Source organism: Propithecus coquereli, unplaced genomic scaffold (genome assembly GCF_000956105.1).
Source record: "Propithecus coquereli isolate 6110/MARCELLA unplaced genomic scaffold, Pcoq_1.0 Scaffold633, whole genome shotgun sequence".
Lineage (NCBI taxonomy): Eukaryota > Metazoa > Chordata > Mammalia > Primates > Indriidae > Propithecus > Propithecus coquereli.
The window spans coordinates 571,265-587,809 of record NW_012152319.1 but is presented as its reverse complement, the minus strand read 5'-3'; the positions used below and the strand labels follow the sequence as shown (position 1 = coordinate 587,809).

Below are 16,545 nucleotides of genomic sequence, written 5' to 3'. Positions count from 1 at the left end.
CGTGAGACCTGGAGCAAGGAGGTCTGAGCTCCCCTGACCCCTTCTTTGCAAGGAGGGTCAGATGAGGAAGGCTGCTCCCAAATAAGCAGGTGATTTCTTCTGAGATTAGACCAATCAAAGGTATGTCATTCAATTCAGTCCAACAGAGGCTTGAGCCCCAGGCCTAGGAGACCGGGAGGCCACCCATCTGGTTGGAAGAACAGCAATCACAGAGGAGCTGTCAGAGCACAGTCCTGGACAGGATCACCTATGTGAAACAGCACCTGTCCCTCACCCCACTCTCACCTCACCCAGCTTGGTTTTTCTACTTTATTGAGGTATAACTGATGCGCAGTAAGATGCACCTATTTAAAACATACATTTTGATCCCAACATTTTGGGAGGCCAAGGCAGGAGGATTGCTTGAGGCCAGGAGTTCGAGACCAGCCTGGGCAACATGTCGAGACCCTGTCTCTACACATAAAAATAAAACCAGCCGGGCGTGGTGGTGCATCTGTAGTCCCAGCTCCTTGGGAGCTGAGGCAAGAGGATGGTTTGAGTCCAGGAATTCAAGGTTATAGTGAGTTATCATCAGGACACTGCACTCCAGCCTGGGTGACAGAGCAAAACCCTGTCTCTAAAACAAACAAAAATATACATTTGATGAGTTTTGACACCCATGAATCCACCATCACAATGGAGATAACATATCCGTCTTCCTCAAAACTTTCCTCATGCCCCTTGGTAATCTGATCTGCATTCTTTCTCTAAAGATTAGTTTGCATTCTCTACAGTTTTATATAAATGGAACCACACAGTATGTTCTCTTTTTTATCTGGCTTCTTTCAGCATAAATATTTTGGGATTCATCACGTTGTCGCAGGCATCAACACTTTGCCCCCTTTTCTTGCCGAGAAGTATTCCATTGTATGAACATTATACACCTTAGTGATCCATCATTGACCTGTTTTGTTCCCAGTTTGGGGCTATTACAAATAAAGCTGCTACGAACACTCATGCACAGGTCTCTGTGGACATCTGCTTTCATTTCTTGTGGGAGGATAGCTGGTCATATGGTGGCTGTATGATTAATTTTTAAAGAAACTTCCAAGCTGTTTTCCAGAGTGTTTTTACCATTTAAAATAATACTTTTTATTCTGAAATACTTACAGATTCACAGGAAGTTGGAAAAAGCAGAGTACTGGGAAGTCCCATGCATCTTCACCCAGCCTCCGCTCTTGTATAACTACAGCATAATTATATCAAAACCGGGACATTCATATTGGTACAATACACAGAGCTTATTAAGATTTCACCAGCTTTGCAGGCACTCATTTGTGTGTGCGTGCGTGCGTGTGTGTGTGTGTGTGTGTGTGTGTGTGTGTGTAGTTCTATGCAATTTCATCACACATGTAGCTTTGGGTCACCACCTGCACAATCAAGATACAGAACTGTTCCAGCTCCACAAGGCCCCCTCCTGCTACACAGCCCCTAACCCCAGCAATCACTGATCTGTTCTCCATCTCAAAAAAAACACCTGTTATATAAATGGAATCATAAAGTATGTAATCTTTATAGATTGTTTTTTCTTCATGCAGCATAATTTCCTTGAGATCCATTCAAGCTATTTCATGTATCAATAGCGCATTCCTTTGGACTGCTGAGTAGTATCTTGTAGTATAAATCTACCACCATTTGTTTGACCATTCACCTACTGAAGGACATTTGGGTTGTTTCTGATTTTGGGCTATTAGGAACACAGCTGCTATGAACATTTGTGTACAAGTTTTTATATGAACATAGTTTTCATTTCTCTGAAATGAATGCGCAAGAGCACACTTGCTGGGTTGTATGGTTAAGTTCATATTTACTTTTCATTTTTTATTTTTTTAATAGAGACAGAGTCTCTGTCACCCAGGCTGGAGTGCAGTGACACAATCATAGCTCACTGTAACCTCAAACTCCTGGCCTCAAGCGATCCTCCCACCTTGGCCTCCCAAAGTGCTGGGATTACAGGTGTGAGCCACTGTGCCCGGCTGAATGTATAGTTTTTAGAGAAATGGCCAAACTATTTTCCAGAGTGGCTGCACAATTTTACATTCCCTCTAGCAATGTACGGGTGATCCAGTTTTTCTGCATCCTCACTGGCACTCGGTGTTGTCACTATTTTCATTCTAGCCATTGTGATAGGCGTGCAGTGGTTGTACCACTCTACATTCCTCTCTGCAGGGGGCGAGAAGTCCAGTTCCTCCACATCTTTGCCAGCTCTTGGTATGGTCAAATCTTTTCACCTTGGTCACTCTGGTGGTGTGTAGCGGCATCTCACTGCGGTTTTGAGTTGCATTTCCCTAATGAATAATAATATTGAGGGTCTTTTCAGGTGCTTATTTGCTATCCATATATCTCTGGAGAAGCATGTGTCAAATCTTCTACCCAGTTTTTTTTATTGGGTTATTTACCTTATTATTGAACTGTGGGCTCTTCACATATTCCAAATTAGGTCCTTGGTCAGACATATGCTTTACAAATTTTTTCCATTCTGTGCTTTGCCCTTTTAATTTAGTAGCAGCATCTGTTCTTTGCACAACTTCATCTTTCCTCATAACCTCATCACGCCCTGATGCCTGGGTCTGTTGTCGGTTTCCCAGTCGAGTGCGCTGTCAGAGCCATGAGGGAAGGTGTCCTTAGCTCCCGGCACAGTGAGTGCTTAGTGCACATTCGGTTGTTTGTGCAGTGCTCTGCCAGTCCTCCTGGCCTTACCATGGCTGCAGGGGGTAGGGGACATAGGTTGGTCAGTGGGACCTCAGAGCAGCCTGGTGCCAGCTTCCAGGCCAGTTTCCAAGGTGCCAGCCTTCCTCCCTTCTCCTACCAGCCACCCCCCCCAACTGCTGCCCAGCACTGGCATCACAGTCCTTCTGCCAGCCTGCCCAGAGGCGGGAGCAGCAGAGGAGTTTCTGTAGGAAACTGACATGGGCATGGGTGGCATGGGTGGAGGCCCCAAAAGGCTTAATTAGTTCCTTTTCCGTTGGCATGTTTACAGCACGTACGTGTAACGACACAGGCCGTGTGAGGGTATATAGTGTGTGGTTCGTGTTAGCTCTGTGGGGTGCGGTCCAAGGGCACACGATGTGTGCAAGCCTGGCCTACACACCAGTGCAGGGCATTTATGTGTGACGTGGGTCTTTCCGTGCAATAAAGCAACAACTTCCTCTGTAGGCTGGAAGGATTGTCATATAGTGCTTAGTGTCCTACTAGGTGCTGGCCTGTGAATCTGTCAGTTATCTCCTTTCTAACAGTGCAAAGCCCCTTCTGTAGCCAGACAGCACTCAGCAGCAATTCTAAGCAACTCGGATTGGTTACTTTAAGTCTTCTGGGCCTGTTTTTTCAGTCTGTTAAAGGAGATTAATAATACCTACTGCATAGGGTGGCAGTGAGCACGAAGAAAGGTGCCTGGGAAGAGTTTAGAGAATCATGCCTGGTACATAGTAGGTGCTCAATAAGCAGTATGGGCATTCCAAATGTGCTAATGCCTTACTGCTCAGCGCTGCCGCAGGCCCCCAAGGGCACCTTTGCTACAGAGATGAATCGGGTCTGGTCCCTGGGATCTGGGGAACAAGCCTCGTTGTTTCACGCACACACATATTCACTCATTTGTTTGACACATGCTGCGTGAGACATGCTCACACTGGCCATGAGAAGGCTAGGACGCGAACACCCTGCAGCACCCAGTGACAAGTCACACGCATGCACACACCATCACCACGCCAGCCACTTGCCAACCTGCCAGATCCATCCACTTACCCATCAGACTGGTCAAGGTGGCTGGGGGCAGTGCCCCTCAGTAATCTTCCACAACCTGATAGAAGCCGGCTCTCGTGGGTATAGGGGGAAAGGAGAGTCCCTTGTTCCCAAGGCGTCCCTTCGGCTGTCCTTGTCTTTGCAAGGCTGCTTAGCTGAGTTTTGGGTGGAGGGGATGAGACTTCGGCCCAGGCCTCGAATGGGCTGAACTCGCCGGAGGTCGTGACTACTCCCGTTCCCTGCCCTTGGCTTTAGAGGACGTCCCACCTGGGGCCCCTGCACCGTGGGGGGGGCTCTGGCCTCTGCCGCATCTAGCCCATAGGCTCCCATTTCTCGAGGTACATGCTGGGGCTGGGGGGCCCCTTGAGGGCAGGGGCCCTGTCTCCCACAGGTGCGGGGTCCTAGCACTCAGCACAGGAGCAGGTGCTCGTGAACTGAAATGTGTTGCATTTAAATCCCACCTCCAGGGGATGGGGAGCTGTATGCAGGGGTTAAATGTGTGGACTGGGGCGTGGAACAGCCTGGAGGACCTCTCCCGGCCTCAGCTTCCCCTTCTATTAAATTGGAATAATAACGAAGACGAAGACGCCTTCCTCATAAGGGTGTTGCAGGACTAAATAAAGGAACACATGCCCAGCGCCAGGCAGGTGCCTGGCTCCTCACAGGAGCTCAGCGACTGCCTTCTCCACCCCCCAAGTCACTGCCCCCACAGTGTTCAGGGCTCTGGGCCACCCAGTTTCACAGGCTGCTGAAACTCACAAGACCAGCTTCTATCACAAAATGCGAGCTTCCTTGTGAGCTGGGGTGGGGGGAGATGTTACCAGTCAACTTTAAAATCAGGCAGAAAAAAGGGCGCTAAGGAGAGAGGAAGTAATAATTAACTCTGGCTTGGGCAGGGCGGGGGAGGCTGGAAAGAGGAAGTGACTTTTGATTCGACTGGGTCGTGTTTGGAGAAGGGAAAGACTTCCAAGGGCAGAGAAAGGGGCGGAGGGACCACCCACGTAGTAAGATCACCAAGGGACACTTGTCCCGCTGCCCGCCCACGCAGGGCCTCACCGAGTCCTCTCAACACCCCCAGAGGGGGGTGATCGCCCCGTTTTACAGACGCAGGAGTCACAGGGCCTCACTGGATTGGAACCTGAGCTGGTCCCACTCTCAGCTTCCGAAGGAGAGTGTTTTCTGATGCGGGGAGAGCGCCGGGGGAGACGTTCACATCTGGGCACCCACGGTGTGCCCAGCCCGGCGCTCGCTTTTGGGGACCCGAGGGGGACAGGACGGACAAGGTGCCGGTTCTCACAGGAAGGGAGAGAGATAGTCACAAGTGTACGGAATTTCAGAGAGTGACGAGCTCTCTGGAAGGAAAGAGAGCAAGACTGGGGGGGGGACAGTTTGGGGACTGAGACCCGACCCAGGTCCGGGCTCGCCTGGGGCTGAGGATGGAGACTGCGTGAGTGTGGCACAGGACGCAGCTGCAGAGCGGCGCTTCCACCGCACCGAATGCACGCCACGTCCTCCACCGTGCGCCCGCCCCCATTCGCAGATCAGTAAACTGAGAGCCGGCGGCAGCCTGCGACAGATTGAGCTCGCACGCAGCTGGCAAGGCCCGGCAGCCCTCCGTCCCCTCGACTGCGCCTGCGCCGGAGACTGCGGGGGGGGGGCCCCCCCCGGCGGACACCTGTGGGCGGGGCCGGCGGCACGGGGGCGGGGCGAGCACATTGGCTCCGCCCTCCTCCCGGGGCGGGGCCGCCGGGGACGTTGGTTTCTGGGCGGAACCTTCGCGCGGCGAGGGGTGGGCGCGCGGGGAACGGCATTGCGGCGGCGCCGTGGCCGGCTAACGTGGAGCGGCGGCTGGAGGCGGTACGGCGTCCGCTCGGGCTCCGGCTCCCCCACCGGGTGCGCGCGCAGTCCGGTCCCCGAGGACCGTCCCCTCCGGCTCCGCCCAGCGTGAGGGGCCCGCGGCCGCCGAGACCCCGCGGCATCGTCGACCGCGGAGGAGGAGGCGGCGGGAGCTCGGACCAGCGTCTCGTCGGCGCTGCAGGTGAGGGGGCGGGTCTGGGCAGACCCGGGAGCCCTGCATCGAGAGCCCCTGGGGACCCCGAGACCTCAGGGTCTGCCTCGGCCTTTCAGGGCCCCTGGCCGCTGGGGGCCACTTCAGGACCCCGACACACCTCGGTTCCTCTCACACCTCTCAACATTCCCTCGGGACCCCGAGACCCCCTCAGGATCCGCCCGGCACCTCCAGGAGCCCTGGCTCCCGAGACCCTCTGGGAGTTTTCGGCCGCCTCTGGGCCTCGACAGCCTTCGAGACCCTCGAACCCCGAAACTCTAAAAGATGTCTCCTGGACTCGGCCGCTCTAGGGCCCTGAGACCCCTGAGAACTCTTGGTTCCGGAAACCTTCAGGATTCCCTCAGGGCCCTCCGTCCCAAGGGCTCCCCACCTTTCCTGGGTGGAAGCCCTCGGTGCATATGTCCTTGGCCCCACCGAGATCCCTGGGGCCCCCATCCCACCACTCTCAGCCTCCTCTTGTGCCTGTGCCACCCGCCCTGAGGAGCTCAGACCCTTTAGCTCCCTCTCTGCGCTGATCTCAGGGCTGAGTTTCTCAAACTCGAGGCCCGTGGACCTGTGGGTATCTGTGAAAGTATTCCCAGGGTTTGTGAATTCTTAAGGATAATTTAAAAGAAGCAGATGCATGTAACAGATCGCTTGAGGACCACTTTATAACCAAACGTGGGGTGTGATCTCAGTGCACGCATGTGCCTTTGTGTTTACTAGTGCATTGAGGCCAAAGCAGGGACAGTGTTTAACTTTTAATGCTCTGGTGAGACTCAGGGCCTCGCTGGACAGTCGAGAGGACAGGTGATCTGATGTGGTGAAGGGAGACAGAAGTAAGGAGTGAGGGGTGAGGGCACATCAGGATGCTTTCAGGTTGTCTCTGGGTCTTAATTTTTTCATTCATGGCACTGACATTTTTTTGAACTCCTGATAGGTTCCAGGATTGGCACTGGAGAAAGAGACTGCTGTCAGGGCCTAGTTAGAAGGATCAGTTAGACAGTAGTCTTTTTTACCTGGTGGGAGCCTAGCTGAGACCAGGTGGGATTCTTGGGAAGGGGTAAGTGTTAAGGAGGGCTTCTTGGACGGATGATGGAGGAGGTGATAGGTAACAGGTGAGCTGATTCTCAAAGGGTGAAGTTGAGGAGGAGTTTGCCAGGGTCATTCCAGGCAAACGGGACAGACAGCACGTGAAAAGGCAGAGAGGCGTGCCAAAGCACACCAGTTTTGGAATCGGAGACTTGTGGCTGGAGCAGCGCTTCATCGGGGGTGGGGAGGTGGCTGGAGATGTTTTGTCTCTCTTGGTGAAAAACGTTCCAAGGGGAGTGTGGGAGGGAGTCTTAAGCGAAGAGAACCCAGCTTTGCTCCCTGAGGCTTACCGTGCCCTTGGCCCTTTCTCGAATGATTACTTCTGCCAATCGCCCTGAGAAATATCCAACTCCCCTGAAGGAAGGTAGGAGTTGGTCAGCAGGGAGGAGTGAGGAAGTGTTCCCAGTAGAGACCAGAATGGAAGGATCTGGGAGTTTTGCATAGCGCAAGGTTTGGGGAGTGGCAAGAAAGAGGGCCCGCGGCCCAGTCGGGACTGGAGCAAGCCAGCTTTGCTGCCGGGTGGAGGATTTGACACTCTAAGGGACTGGGAGGCTGTCGCGGGACTTGAGGAGGAGAGGAGAGGTAGTTTGTGCCTATGCTTTTGAACAGTCAGTCTGGCTGTGGTGGGGAGACTTGTTTGGAGGAAGTGAGACCCTGTGAGAGATGGGGGTGACCTGGACCAAGGTGATGACAGTGGGGACCGAGGCCTCCTGGAGCATGGCTAAGCTTCTGAAGGCCCAGGCACAGAAGACTGGTGTTCCATCTCTTTGCTGTCTGAGCCTGGGGATTGACATGGGTACTTTTTCGTGAGGTTTTGTCCTTTTGCCATAGGGCATGTGCCGCCTTTGGCAGGGGTGTGGAACCTGTGGCCTCAAGGCCACATGTGGCCCTCCACATCTCCAAGTGGGGCCCCTCGAACAAACCCAAACTTCACAGAACAATTCCTTTTAATCCTTTTAATAAAGGGATTTGTTCTGTAAAATTTGGATTCAGTCAAAAGGCCGAACTCAAGGATCCAGAAGGCCACATGTGTCTCCAAGGCCGCAGGTTCTCCACCCCTGCAAGAGCTTCATCTGGGTGATTGTGTGTCTAACGTCCACACGGGAGATGCACGTGGAACGTAGCAGGGCAGGTCGAGGACAGGCTGAGTCTCCGAGAGGGGCGAAGATCAGGCTGGGCTGGGGGCCTGAAGGAATGTGAGTGTGGAAAACAACGCTCCATGTGCTTTTTCCCTGTTCTCTCACTCAGCAGCAACAATCTGTAGACTTCTGTGACCAAAGCGGGAGGGGTTTGTCCCCAGCAGCAAGCAAGCAGTTCTGTGCCGGACACCAACTGGGTGTCCTCCAGTTCAGTCTGGACATTACCTGGACATAGTGTCAGATCCCACAAGTTGAGGGCTCAGTCTCCAAGACTGTTCCCCCTTCAGACACCAGTCGCAAGTCCAGGCCTCCAGAACTTCTGACCAACCAGCTGTAAGTCGGGGTTCCCGCAGCCCCCTCCTCAGGTTTGATTAATTTGCGAGAGCAGCTCACGGAACTCAGGGAAACATGTTTACTGGTTTATTATAAAGGATATTACAGATGATACCGATGAAGAGATGCCTAAGGCAGGTGAAGCGGAAGGAAGGGGCGAGGAGCTTCCTTGCCCTCCCTCCAGGAACCTCCTGGTGTTCAGCTATCCGGAAGCTCTCCGAACCTGTCCTCTTGGTTCTTTTATGGAGACTTCATTACACAGGCATGGTTGGTTAAAGCACTGGCCGTCAGCGATCAGTTTAGCCTCAACACCCCCGCCCTCCCACAGGGTGGGGCTGAAAGTCCCAGCCTTCTAATCCTGCCTGGGTCTTTCTGGTGACCAGTCCCCATCCTGAAGCTGCCTAGGGGCTGTAAACACGTTAGCAAACAAAAAGATCACTCTGGAGATTCCCAGGATTTTAGGAGTTGTGTGACAGGAGGAGGGGGTTGAAGACTAAATGTATATTTCACAGTAATGGAAAGCTGTTGAGGAAGAGACAAGTTCACGTGTGTCAGAAATGTCCCTCTGCAGACGGTGTGGGACTAGAGGGCTGGAACTAGAAGCAGATGGCTTTCAGTGTCAGAGAAGTGAGAGCTTTAAGGCAGTGGCAGAGGCTGTGGATGAGAGAGCAATTTAGGAAGAAAATTCTGCAGGACTTCTGTTTGTTGCAGTCTGGACTTCGATGAGGGAGAGGAAGACTCTAGGATAGCTCTGTACAATAGAACTTTCTGTGGTGATGGAAATGTTCTGTGTGTGCTGTCCAGTATACTAACCACATGTGGCTGTTGAACACTGAAAATATGACCGGTGTGACTGAGGAGCTGTTTTATTTTTTATTTAATTACTTTTATTTTTAATCTAGGAAGGAGACCCCATCACACACCTAGGGTATAGTGGGAAGCACACTGTTCGGCTTTCTTCTTTGAAATATTATCCCATTTAGTGCTTTCAATTACCATAGGAGGGATAAGGTATTAATAGTATTCCTTTTTTTTGAGACAGAGTCTCACTGTGTTGCCCGGGCTAGAGTGCCGTGGCGTCAGCCTAGCTCACAGCAACCTCAAACTCCTGGGCTCAAGCGATCCTTCTGCCTCAGCCTCCCGAGTAGCTGGGACTACAGGCATGTGCCACCATGCCCGGCTAATTTTTTCTATATATTTTTAGTTGGCCAATTAATTTCTTTCTATTTTTAGCAGAGACGGGGTCTCGCTCTTGCTCAGGCTGGTTTCGAACTCCTGAGCTCAAACTGTATTCCTTTTTTTGTGGATAAAGGAAATAGAGACTCAGAGAGAGTAAGTAGCTTGCCCAGGTATTAATCTGTTGGTGGGGCTCTTCTGTATCCTGCTTCCGCCCCCCAAGGAGCCTGGAGGACTCCTGGCCCAGAGAACCTAGTTCTCTAGAGTGGAGGCATTGCCCCCCCTCCCCTTTAGTCCTCCTTATCTGTTCCCTGCTGAGGTTAAGGAGGACAGCTGTGTGATAAGCTAGCCAAGACACCACAGAAAACTGCTGTGAGCTGGCTGTTTTGCCTGAGGCTTCTTCCTGCTGCCTCCTATGTCTTCCTAATGGCAGCTGTTTCTCTTAGCATTTCTGGGGAGTGAATGGATTAAAGGGCAAGTGAAACTGTAGATCAACCAAACTGTGTGCTTTATTTATAAAGATTTGGTGGTTAAGAGGTAGAAATGAGAGCCTTAGATAAAATTTTGGGGTCATAGTAGATGAGGCAGTGCCCAGGATAGTGGAAAGAGTATAGGACATGAGTTAGGAGTGAGTTTATAGCTTGTCCCTAACTCTTTGGGGTACACTGACCAAGTTGCTGCCTCTCAGGCTCAATTTTCACTTCTGAAAAATTAGGGTGTGTAGTATTACGTAACCTTAAGATCCTTCCAGCTCTAAAATTCTGTAATTTTAAGTTTCGTTGGAGGTTTACTTTCTAGAACATGTCTTTTGTGTCCTCTTGGGATGGATAAATGCTGGTGGTTTAGTGTGCCTTTGGCCTCCATTTTGGTGCGTTTTAGCCATTATTGGCTTATCATTAAGTAGTACACTTGAGTTATGTGACGTGTGTCAACGGAAAAAGAGACCAAACTCTGTAAAGTGATTTTAAGGAGATTTACTGTGAGCCAGATTCTAGGACCATGACCCGGAGCCACGCCCAAGAGGTCTTGAGCAGTGGACTCGCAGAGGTTGGGTTACAGTTTGGTTTTATACATTTCAGGGAGACGGGTTACAGGTGAAGTCATAAATCAATACGTGGGAGGCATACATTGGTTTGGCCTGAAAAGGTGGGCCATCTCGAAGCGGGGGCTTACAGGTTATAGGTGGGTTTAAAGATTCTTTGGCCTGTAATTGGTTAAAGACATGAAGCTTTGTCTAGAGGCTTGGCATGTTTTAACATAAGGAGCTCTTTAACAGAGATAAGCCACCTGACATAGATTTGTTGTGTAAATTGAGGACCTGCAGGTTTGTCTTGCATACCCTTAGGCCTGTTAATGGGTTACAAAGGATGTCACCAAGAAGGGAGGGGGACATGATAAGGCATGTCTGACCTTCTTTCTCCTGGCAGGCAATTTAGTTTTAGGGTATTCCTTTGGCCATGAGGGGGTCCATTTAGTCAGCCGGTGGGGGGGTGAGCCTTAAAATTTTATTTTAGTTCACACGTGTCACATCTGATGGACAAACTGTAAAACAGTGAGTGCTTTAGTGGATGACAGAATTCCCAGTGAAATCAGGTATAATTGTTTGCCATTCCAAGCTGCACTGATGTTATGAGAAAGGGTTCAGTGTTGGTGATGGCGAGGTGGAGGTGATAGGAGTAGTCATTTCACAGGGTTATTGAGAAGATTAAATGAGATAATGTGTGTAAAATGCTTAGTATTTTCCCTTGAATTTAATAAGGGCTCAAAAAGTGGCAGTACTTAATATTGCCTTTTGAACTAAGTAAACTGTGACCTTTCACTGTTTTATTCCTGGTGGATTTTCTTGTTTTCTTGGTTTGGGTATATAAGCCCAAGCAGCTTGTTTGGAGGCATTGGTTTCAAGAAGCCAATTAACTTATTTTGACCATTACAAAGTAAGGCATTTTTCCATTGTAATTTATCTCAACTGAATCAAAAGTGATTGGTTAAGTAGCATGTGTTCAAATTAAGGGTTTGTATTTTCTGTAAATTGAAGAAAACAATTTCATCCTGAAGATCCCTTATTACTAGTAATGGCTAAAATTAAGTTTTGTTGGACCTGTGGTTAAATCGATATGTAGCTTGTGACTGCCTTGGAAGAGTGGTGCTGAAGCCCAGTCAGTTTATGGTGATAGACATTTTACAATTTGTTAAGTACCTTTCAGATATTCGTCTCACTCTAAAGTCTTTGCAGCAATCCATCCAGTGATGTGGGTGGTGGAATTCCCATTTGACAGATTGGGAAACTGAGGTTTAGAGAGTCTCCTGGCTGAGAAAGAAGTGGCTTTTCCTTGACTCCACCTGATTTTCTCCACCTGGACCCTGGTGCCACTTTGGGTGGAGTTCTTAGAGTTTCCTTTAACTCACCTGTAGTCAATCCACAGTTGATTTTAAGCCTTTCCTTTGTGGTTCTGAAAGCTTAGGTTTTTGTCCATTTGTGCTTTGTTTCCCATTCAGGTGAACCTAGTCAAGCTGATCAAACTCACCGGAAATAGATCCATCAACCAGACCGCAGATGATTCCTTCGTGGTTAGAAATGCGGCCGCCAAATGCACTTGAGAACGTGCTCTTGTTGCTCAGTGGCTTTTGCTGCCAGGCTCTTCCCCATCCCCCACGTCTACCTGGGAAACCAGATTGCTGTGAACAAGGAAGTTTGTGGGAATCAAATCAAAGGAAAGAGAAAGGATAATGATAATGACCAGTGTCGTCATGCTTTGACAGCTGTGTGCCCTCATCTGTAGTGTGCTTGGGGGCTGGAGGTCATGCTAGAAAGGGCTTGCTTAAAGGCTCCCTGGTCTTCCACACCTGCGTCGGTGTAGTCAGAATGCAGTTGATAGAGTCTGGCCTCCTCTGAGGACATTCCAGTCCTTAGGATCCACTCTGGTTACGTGGCTTAAACTTAATAGTAGGATTTCCAAGATTCCTGTCTTCTGTCAGTAGCACATTTATTGTGTGGTGGCTTTTGGAACAGTGGCAGTGGTAGTACTAGTAATGTTGATAGTAATAGCCTGCTGTGTTGCCAGGCCTTGTTCTAAGGGCTTTACATAAATGACTCTTCTGTACTCACAGCGACCTTGTCTGACTTTCTTTGCAAATTCTGGGGTCATTGTTTTCCATGACTGTGGATTGACTACAGGTGAGTTAAAGGTCAACATTTGGAAACTTTGCTGAATGAATGTGATATTCCCCACCCTTCGGGCTGTGTAAGAAGGGTCTATTTGAGCTTATGTCCACTGTGTGTCCCTTTTTCCTTCATTGCAGTCAGGTGCTATGCAACTTGGAGCTCTCATCTCCCTGCTTTTTTGTACCACTCAAAGCCCATGTGATAACCTAGTTATAGAAATTAAGAGATTTTTTTAAAGAATATCTTTGAGGATCTCACTTGACACTTCTAATTCGTGGCCTGTGCTTGTTAAGTGAAAGCGTAGCTTGTAATGGAACGCGATTTAATTCCAGTTTTTTGTTGTGCCACTTTTAATAATTACTGTCCTTGACACACGTTTCCCCTTTCCCCTCAGAACTTCATGGATGTTCTTTCATGCGTAGATCCACTCCATTTTTCTTGGCACTTTGGTGTTCTCCCCCTCCCATCCCTCTTCTCTTCGTGGCAATGGAGAACGGCGGTGGTAACCAGGGTTTCGGATGACAGCAACAGCCAGTTCTGTAGCTCGGTGCCAGGGCTGAGCTCTCCGGGGTCACGCGAGCAGTTGCAGTCATCTGGCTGCCCGACTGGCGCTGAGTAGTGGCAGCCTTGCTCCCACGTTGGATGCGTGGTGGCTGGCTGCTCCCTGTGCAGTGCTCGTCCTCCCTGGAGGCTGGGCCAAGCTTTGCAAGAGTTCCAAGAGGATAGGCCCCATTGTCAAAGGGCGTATCAAACTTGTACCTGCATCCCATTTGTTGATATCCTGATGGCCAAAAAATTACGTGATTAAGCCCAGAGTCTGGGTGTGAAAGGGCTCTACAAAGTGGTGATACCAGGAGACATGATGGGGGCTGGGGATGGGTCATTAACATTGTACCATCGTGGGCTTAGGGCTGGGCGGCTTTTGTTTTGCTAGCTGTAGATAACAAGTTTGCTTTTTGTAATTTGTTATATTTTGCATTGGACTCAGTTTGATGAACTTTATTTAATGACCAGGAGTTTGAAACTAGCCTGAGCAACATATCGAGACCCCATCTCTACTGAGAAAAACAAACAAAAAACCCCCCCAAAGTGTTATCAATTTGATGAACATTTATTTAATGCTGGATGCCAGGGATTCAAAGAGCAAGTCTCTAGCTGCCCTAGCTGGTTCATAAAATACTCAGGATCTCTAGTTCTAAGCAGAAAACATCCTGGTAAGACTTTTATTAATGGATGTGGATAAAAAAGACGGGAACGTATAAGAATCTGCGTTGGGTCATGATTTTGCTTTCAAAAAATGCTGATAGGTCTTTGAAAAAAAAGGGTTGCTACGATGATTTGGCTTTGAGCCTGCAAACCGTGATGACAGCATAATCACCAGGAAACCAAAAGATGCAGCGTCTAAAAGGCCTCTAACGGGTTTTGTTACTGTTGTTCAGAATCTGATTGGCTTAGAAGAATGGTGGTTGAGATTGGGAGAACACAAGAGGCTTGCAGTGCTGCGGAAACTTCTAGCATCAGGTATTGATTGCTTTGAAAATCTACTTGGACCTTGGTTTAAAAACAAGGGAGAGATTTGGGGTAATTTGTAAGTTATTGTGAGATTTGGCTCTGATGTTTAGGCTGCTGAAAAACAGGAAGTGAGGTAATGCCTTTAAACATGTAGTGGGATAATGAGCTGTAACTGTCTAAATACGGGCAACTATGCAGTTCCTCCTTGCAGGGTTACTGCGTTGAGTTTTGATATAATTGGGTACTTCCCGTGTTGGCTCCTTTGATCCTTAAAGGTACACATCAGTGTTAAAGTCCAGAGGCACATCTGCCTGTTGACGGTGGAACCTGTGCGTCGTTTGAAGAGCTGTCCGAGGAGCCAGCCCCATACCTTTAAGTTCAGGCTGAGAAAGAGGTTTTGAGCACTGAAGCCAGCAACAAACCACCTGAGAGCGCAAGCCCTCACTTCTTCTGTGTTATGAATAGTGGTAACTCGTTCTTTTGGGAAACTCGGAAATCACTTAATTTTGGAATTCAATACGCCAGTAGAAGTTTAGTTTGTTGATAAGTTTTTGCAGATGTAAATGTAATATTTAGGTTTTGAATTTGTAACTTTAATAACGTGTATATGGAGAATCAAAAGCAGTTGAACAATAATTTAAAGAACTAGATACAGATTTTTAAAGTTCTTTACCATGGTAACGATTTTGAGCATGTGGTTTCTTAAATCACTGGTTGAGAGACTTAAGAAGGCAGACATAAAGGATTCCTTCCCACAGGCAGGAAGGAGTAACTGTTCTGCAGTGATGTGGTTTATGTTGGGGGGCAGGCATCGGGGAGCAGTGGATGAGTCAGCTGATGAGCGACTTACGTAACCTTTCCAGTGGGATGGAACAGGAAGGGTTCCTGGAGTGCTGGCCTGAAGGAGGGAAGGAGGGGAAGCGTGGGGCAGCCTCACGGGCAGGTCAGAGCCTGAGCTCTTTGACTCCGCAGTTTGAAGTCCAGAGCACTTCATATGAGAGATTCTTGAGCCTTCGAAACTTGGCCAGTTAGCAAGAATCCATATTTTACAGTTGATAAAACTGAGGATTGGTGAACAGTTAAGTCAGTCGTTGAAATCTCAGGACCACAGGCTGGGCTTATATTATATGGTAGAGGAATTATATAATGAAGAACCTCAATATTTGTTACTTTTCTTAGAAAATGTCTATAGGTTAAAAAACAACAAAAACTGGCTGGGCATAGTGGCTCAAGCCTGTAGTGCTAGCTAGCACTTTGGGAAGTGAGAGCAGAGGATCACTTGAGCCCAGGAGTTTGATTGAGGCTGTGGTGAGCTGTGATCATGCCATTTTACTCTAGCTCAGGCAACAGAGTGAGACTTTGTCTCAAAAAAAGAAAAAACCATTGATCTTTGATGACTCTGCTAGTGACTCCACGGGAAGGTGAGAGCGAAGGTGAGGGTTCGGGCCCAGCCCAGCTCTAGTTCTGTCTGCCCTTCCCCTCGGGCAGGCTGCAGGCATCTGGGAGCCTCATTTTCTCTGCCTGTCTACTGTGGTTTCCTAGCACTTAGGGAAAGGTCATGGACATCTTTGGGAGTTTGAGGGAAGCTCCGAACACCTTTCCCTGGGGAAAATGTATGCATGCACTTACACTGTTGCGTACATTTTCAGGGGATAACCTTAGGATCCCATGTAGCTCTCCAATCTCATGATGCTTATAGACCGATTAGGCCTGTTTCCTTACCCTAGAAAATTATTTTTGGTGACCCGATTCTAATTGAGGGGGATGATGCCTATGGAATCAGTGGTTTTCAGTCAGTGCTGGTTAGGATGTGACAAAGTGGGCATCTGTGTGTTCTGCTGACCACTTTTCTGGAAAGCAGTTTGGCAGTATGTGCCAAGGTATTTTACAGTGCTCATATGCCTTAACTTAGCAGTTCTTCTCAGAAATTTCTCCTAAATAAATCATTTCATGACAAATAAGCTTTGTGCACCGAGCTGGTTGTTAGACTGTCACTATACTAACGTCTTGCATGAGGATGATCAGTACGATGGAATTCCATGTGTGTGCATCACACTTACAGTTATGAATAGTTTTTCATAACATAAGGGAAATGTTTTTATTATAATCATGGAAAATTAGGATATGAACTATGTTCTCAAATGATGGAAAAATTTTAAAAAGTCTGGAGGGAAATATGTAAATGTTAACAGTAAATTGCTCATAAGCAGTAGGATTACAGGCTATTTAAATTTTATTTTTCTGTATTTTTCCTTGTCTACAGTAACTATTAGAAGTGGGGAAAATTGTGATTTTGGAAAAACCAT

At 48.7% G+C, this 16,545-nt stretch overlaps 1 protein-coding gene across 1 annotated transcript in view; it reads left to right on the top strand.

Annotated features, from left to right (window-relative positions):
* Positions 1–3,484: 3,484 nt before the first annotated feature.
* Positions 3,485–16,545, top strand: part of FAM118A (family with sequence similarity 118, member A) — a 30,953-nt gene continuing 17,892 nt past the window's right edge. Inside the window, exons 1-2 of the mRNA XM_012659778.1 lie at positions 3,485–3,568; positions 5,721–5,815. Of these exons, the coding sequence (XP_012515232.1) occupies positions 3,485–3,568; positions 5,721–5,815 (179 nt within the window). The remainder of the gene's footprint in view (positions 3,569–5,720; positions 5,816–16,545) is intronic.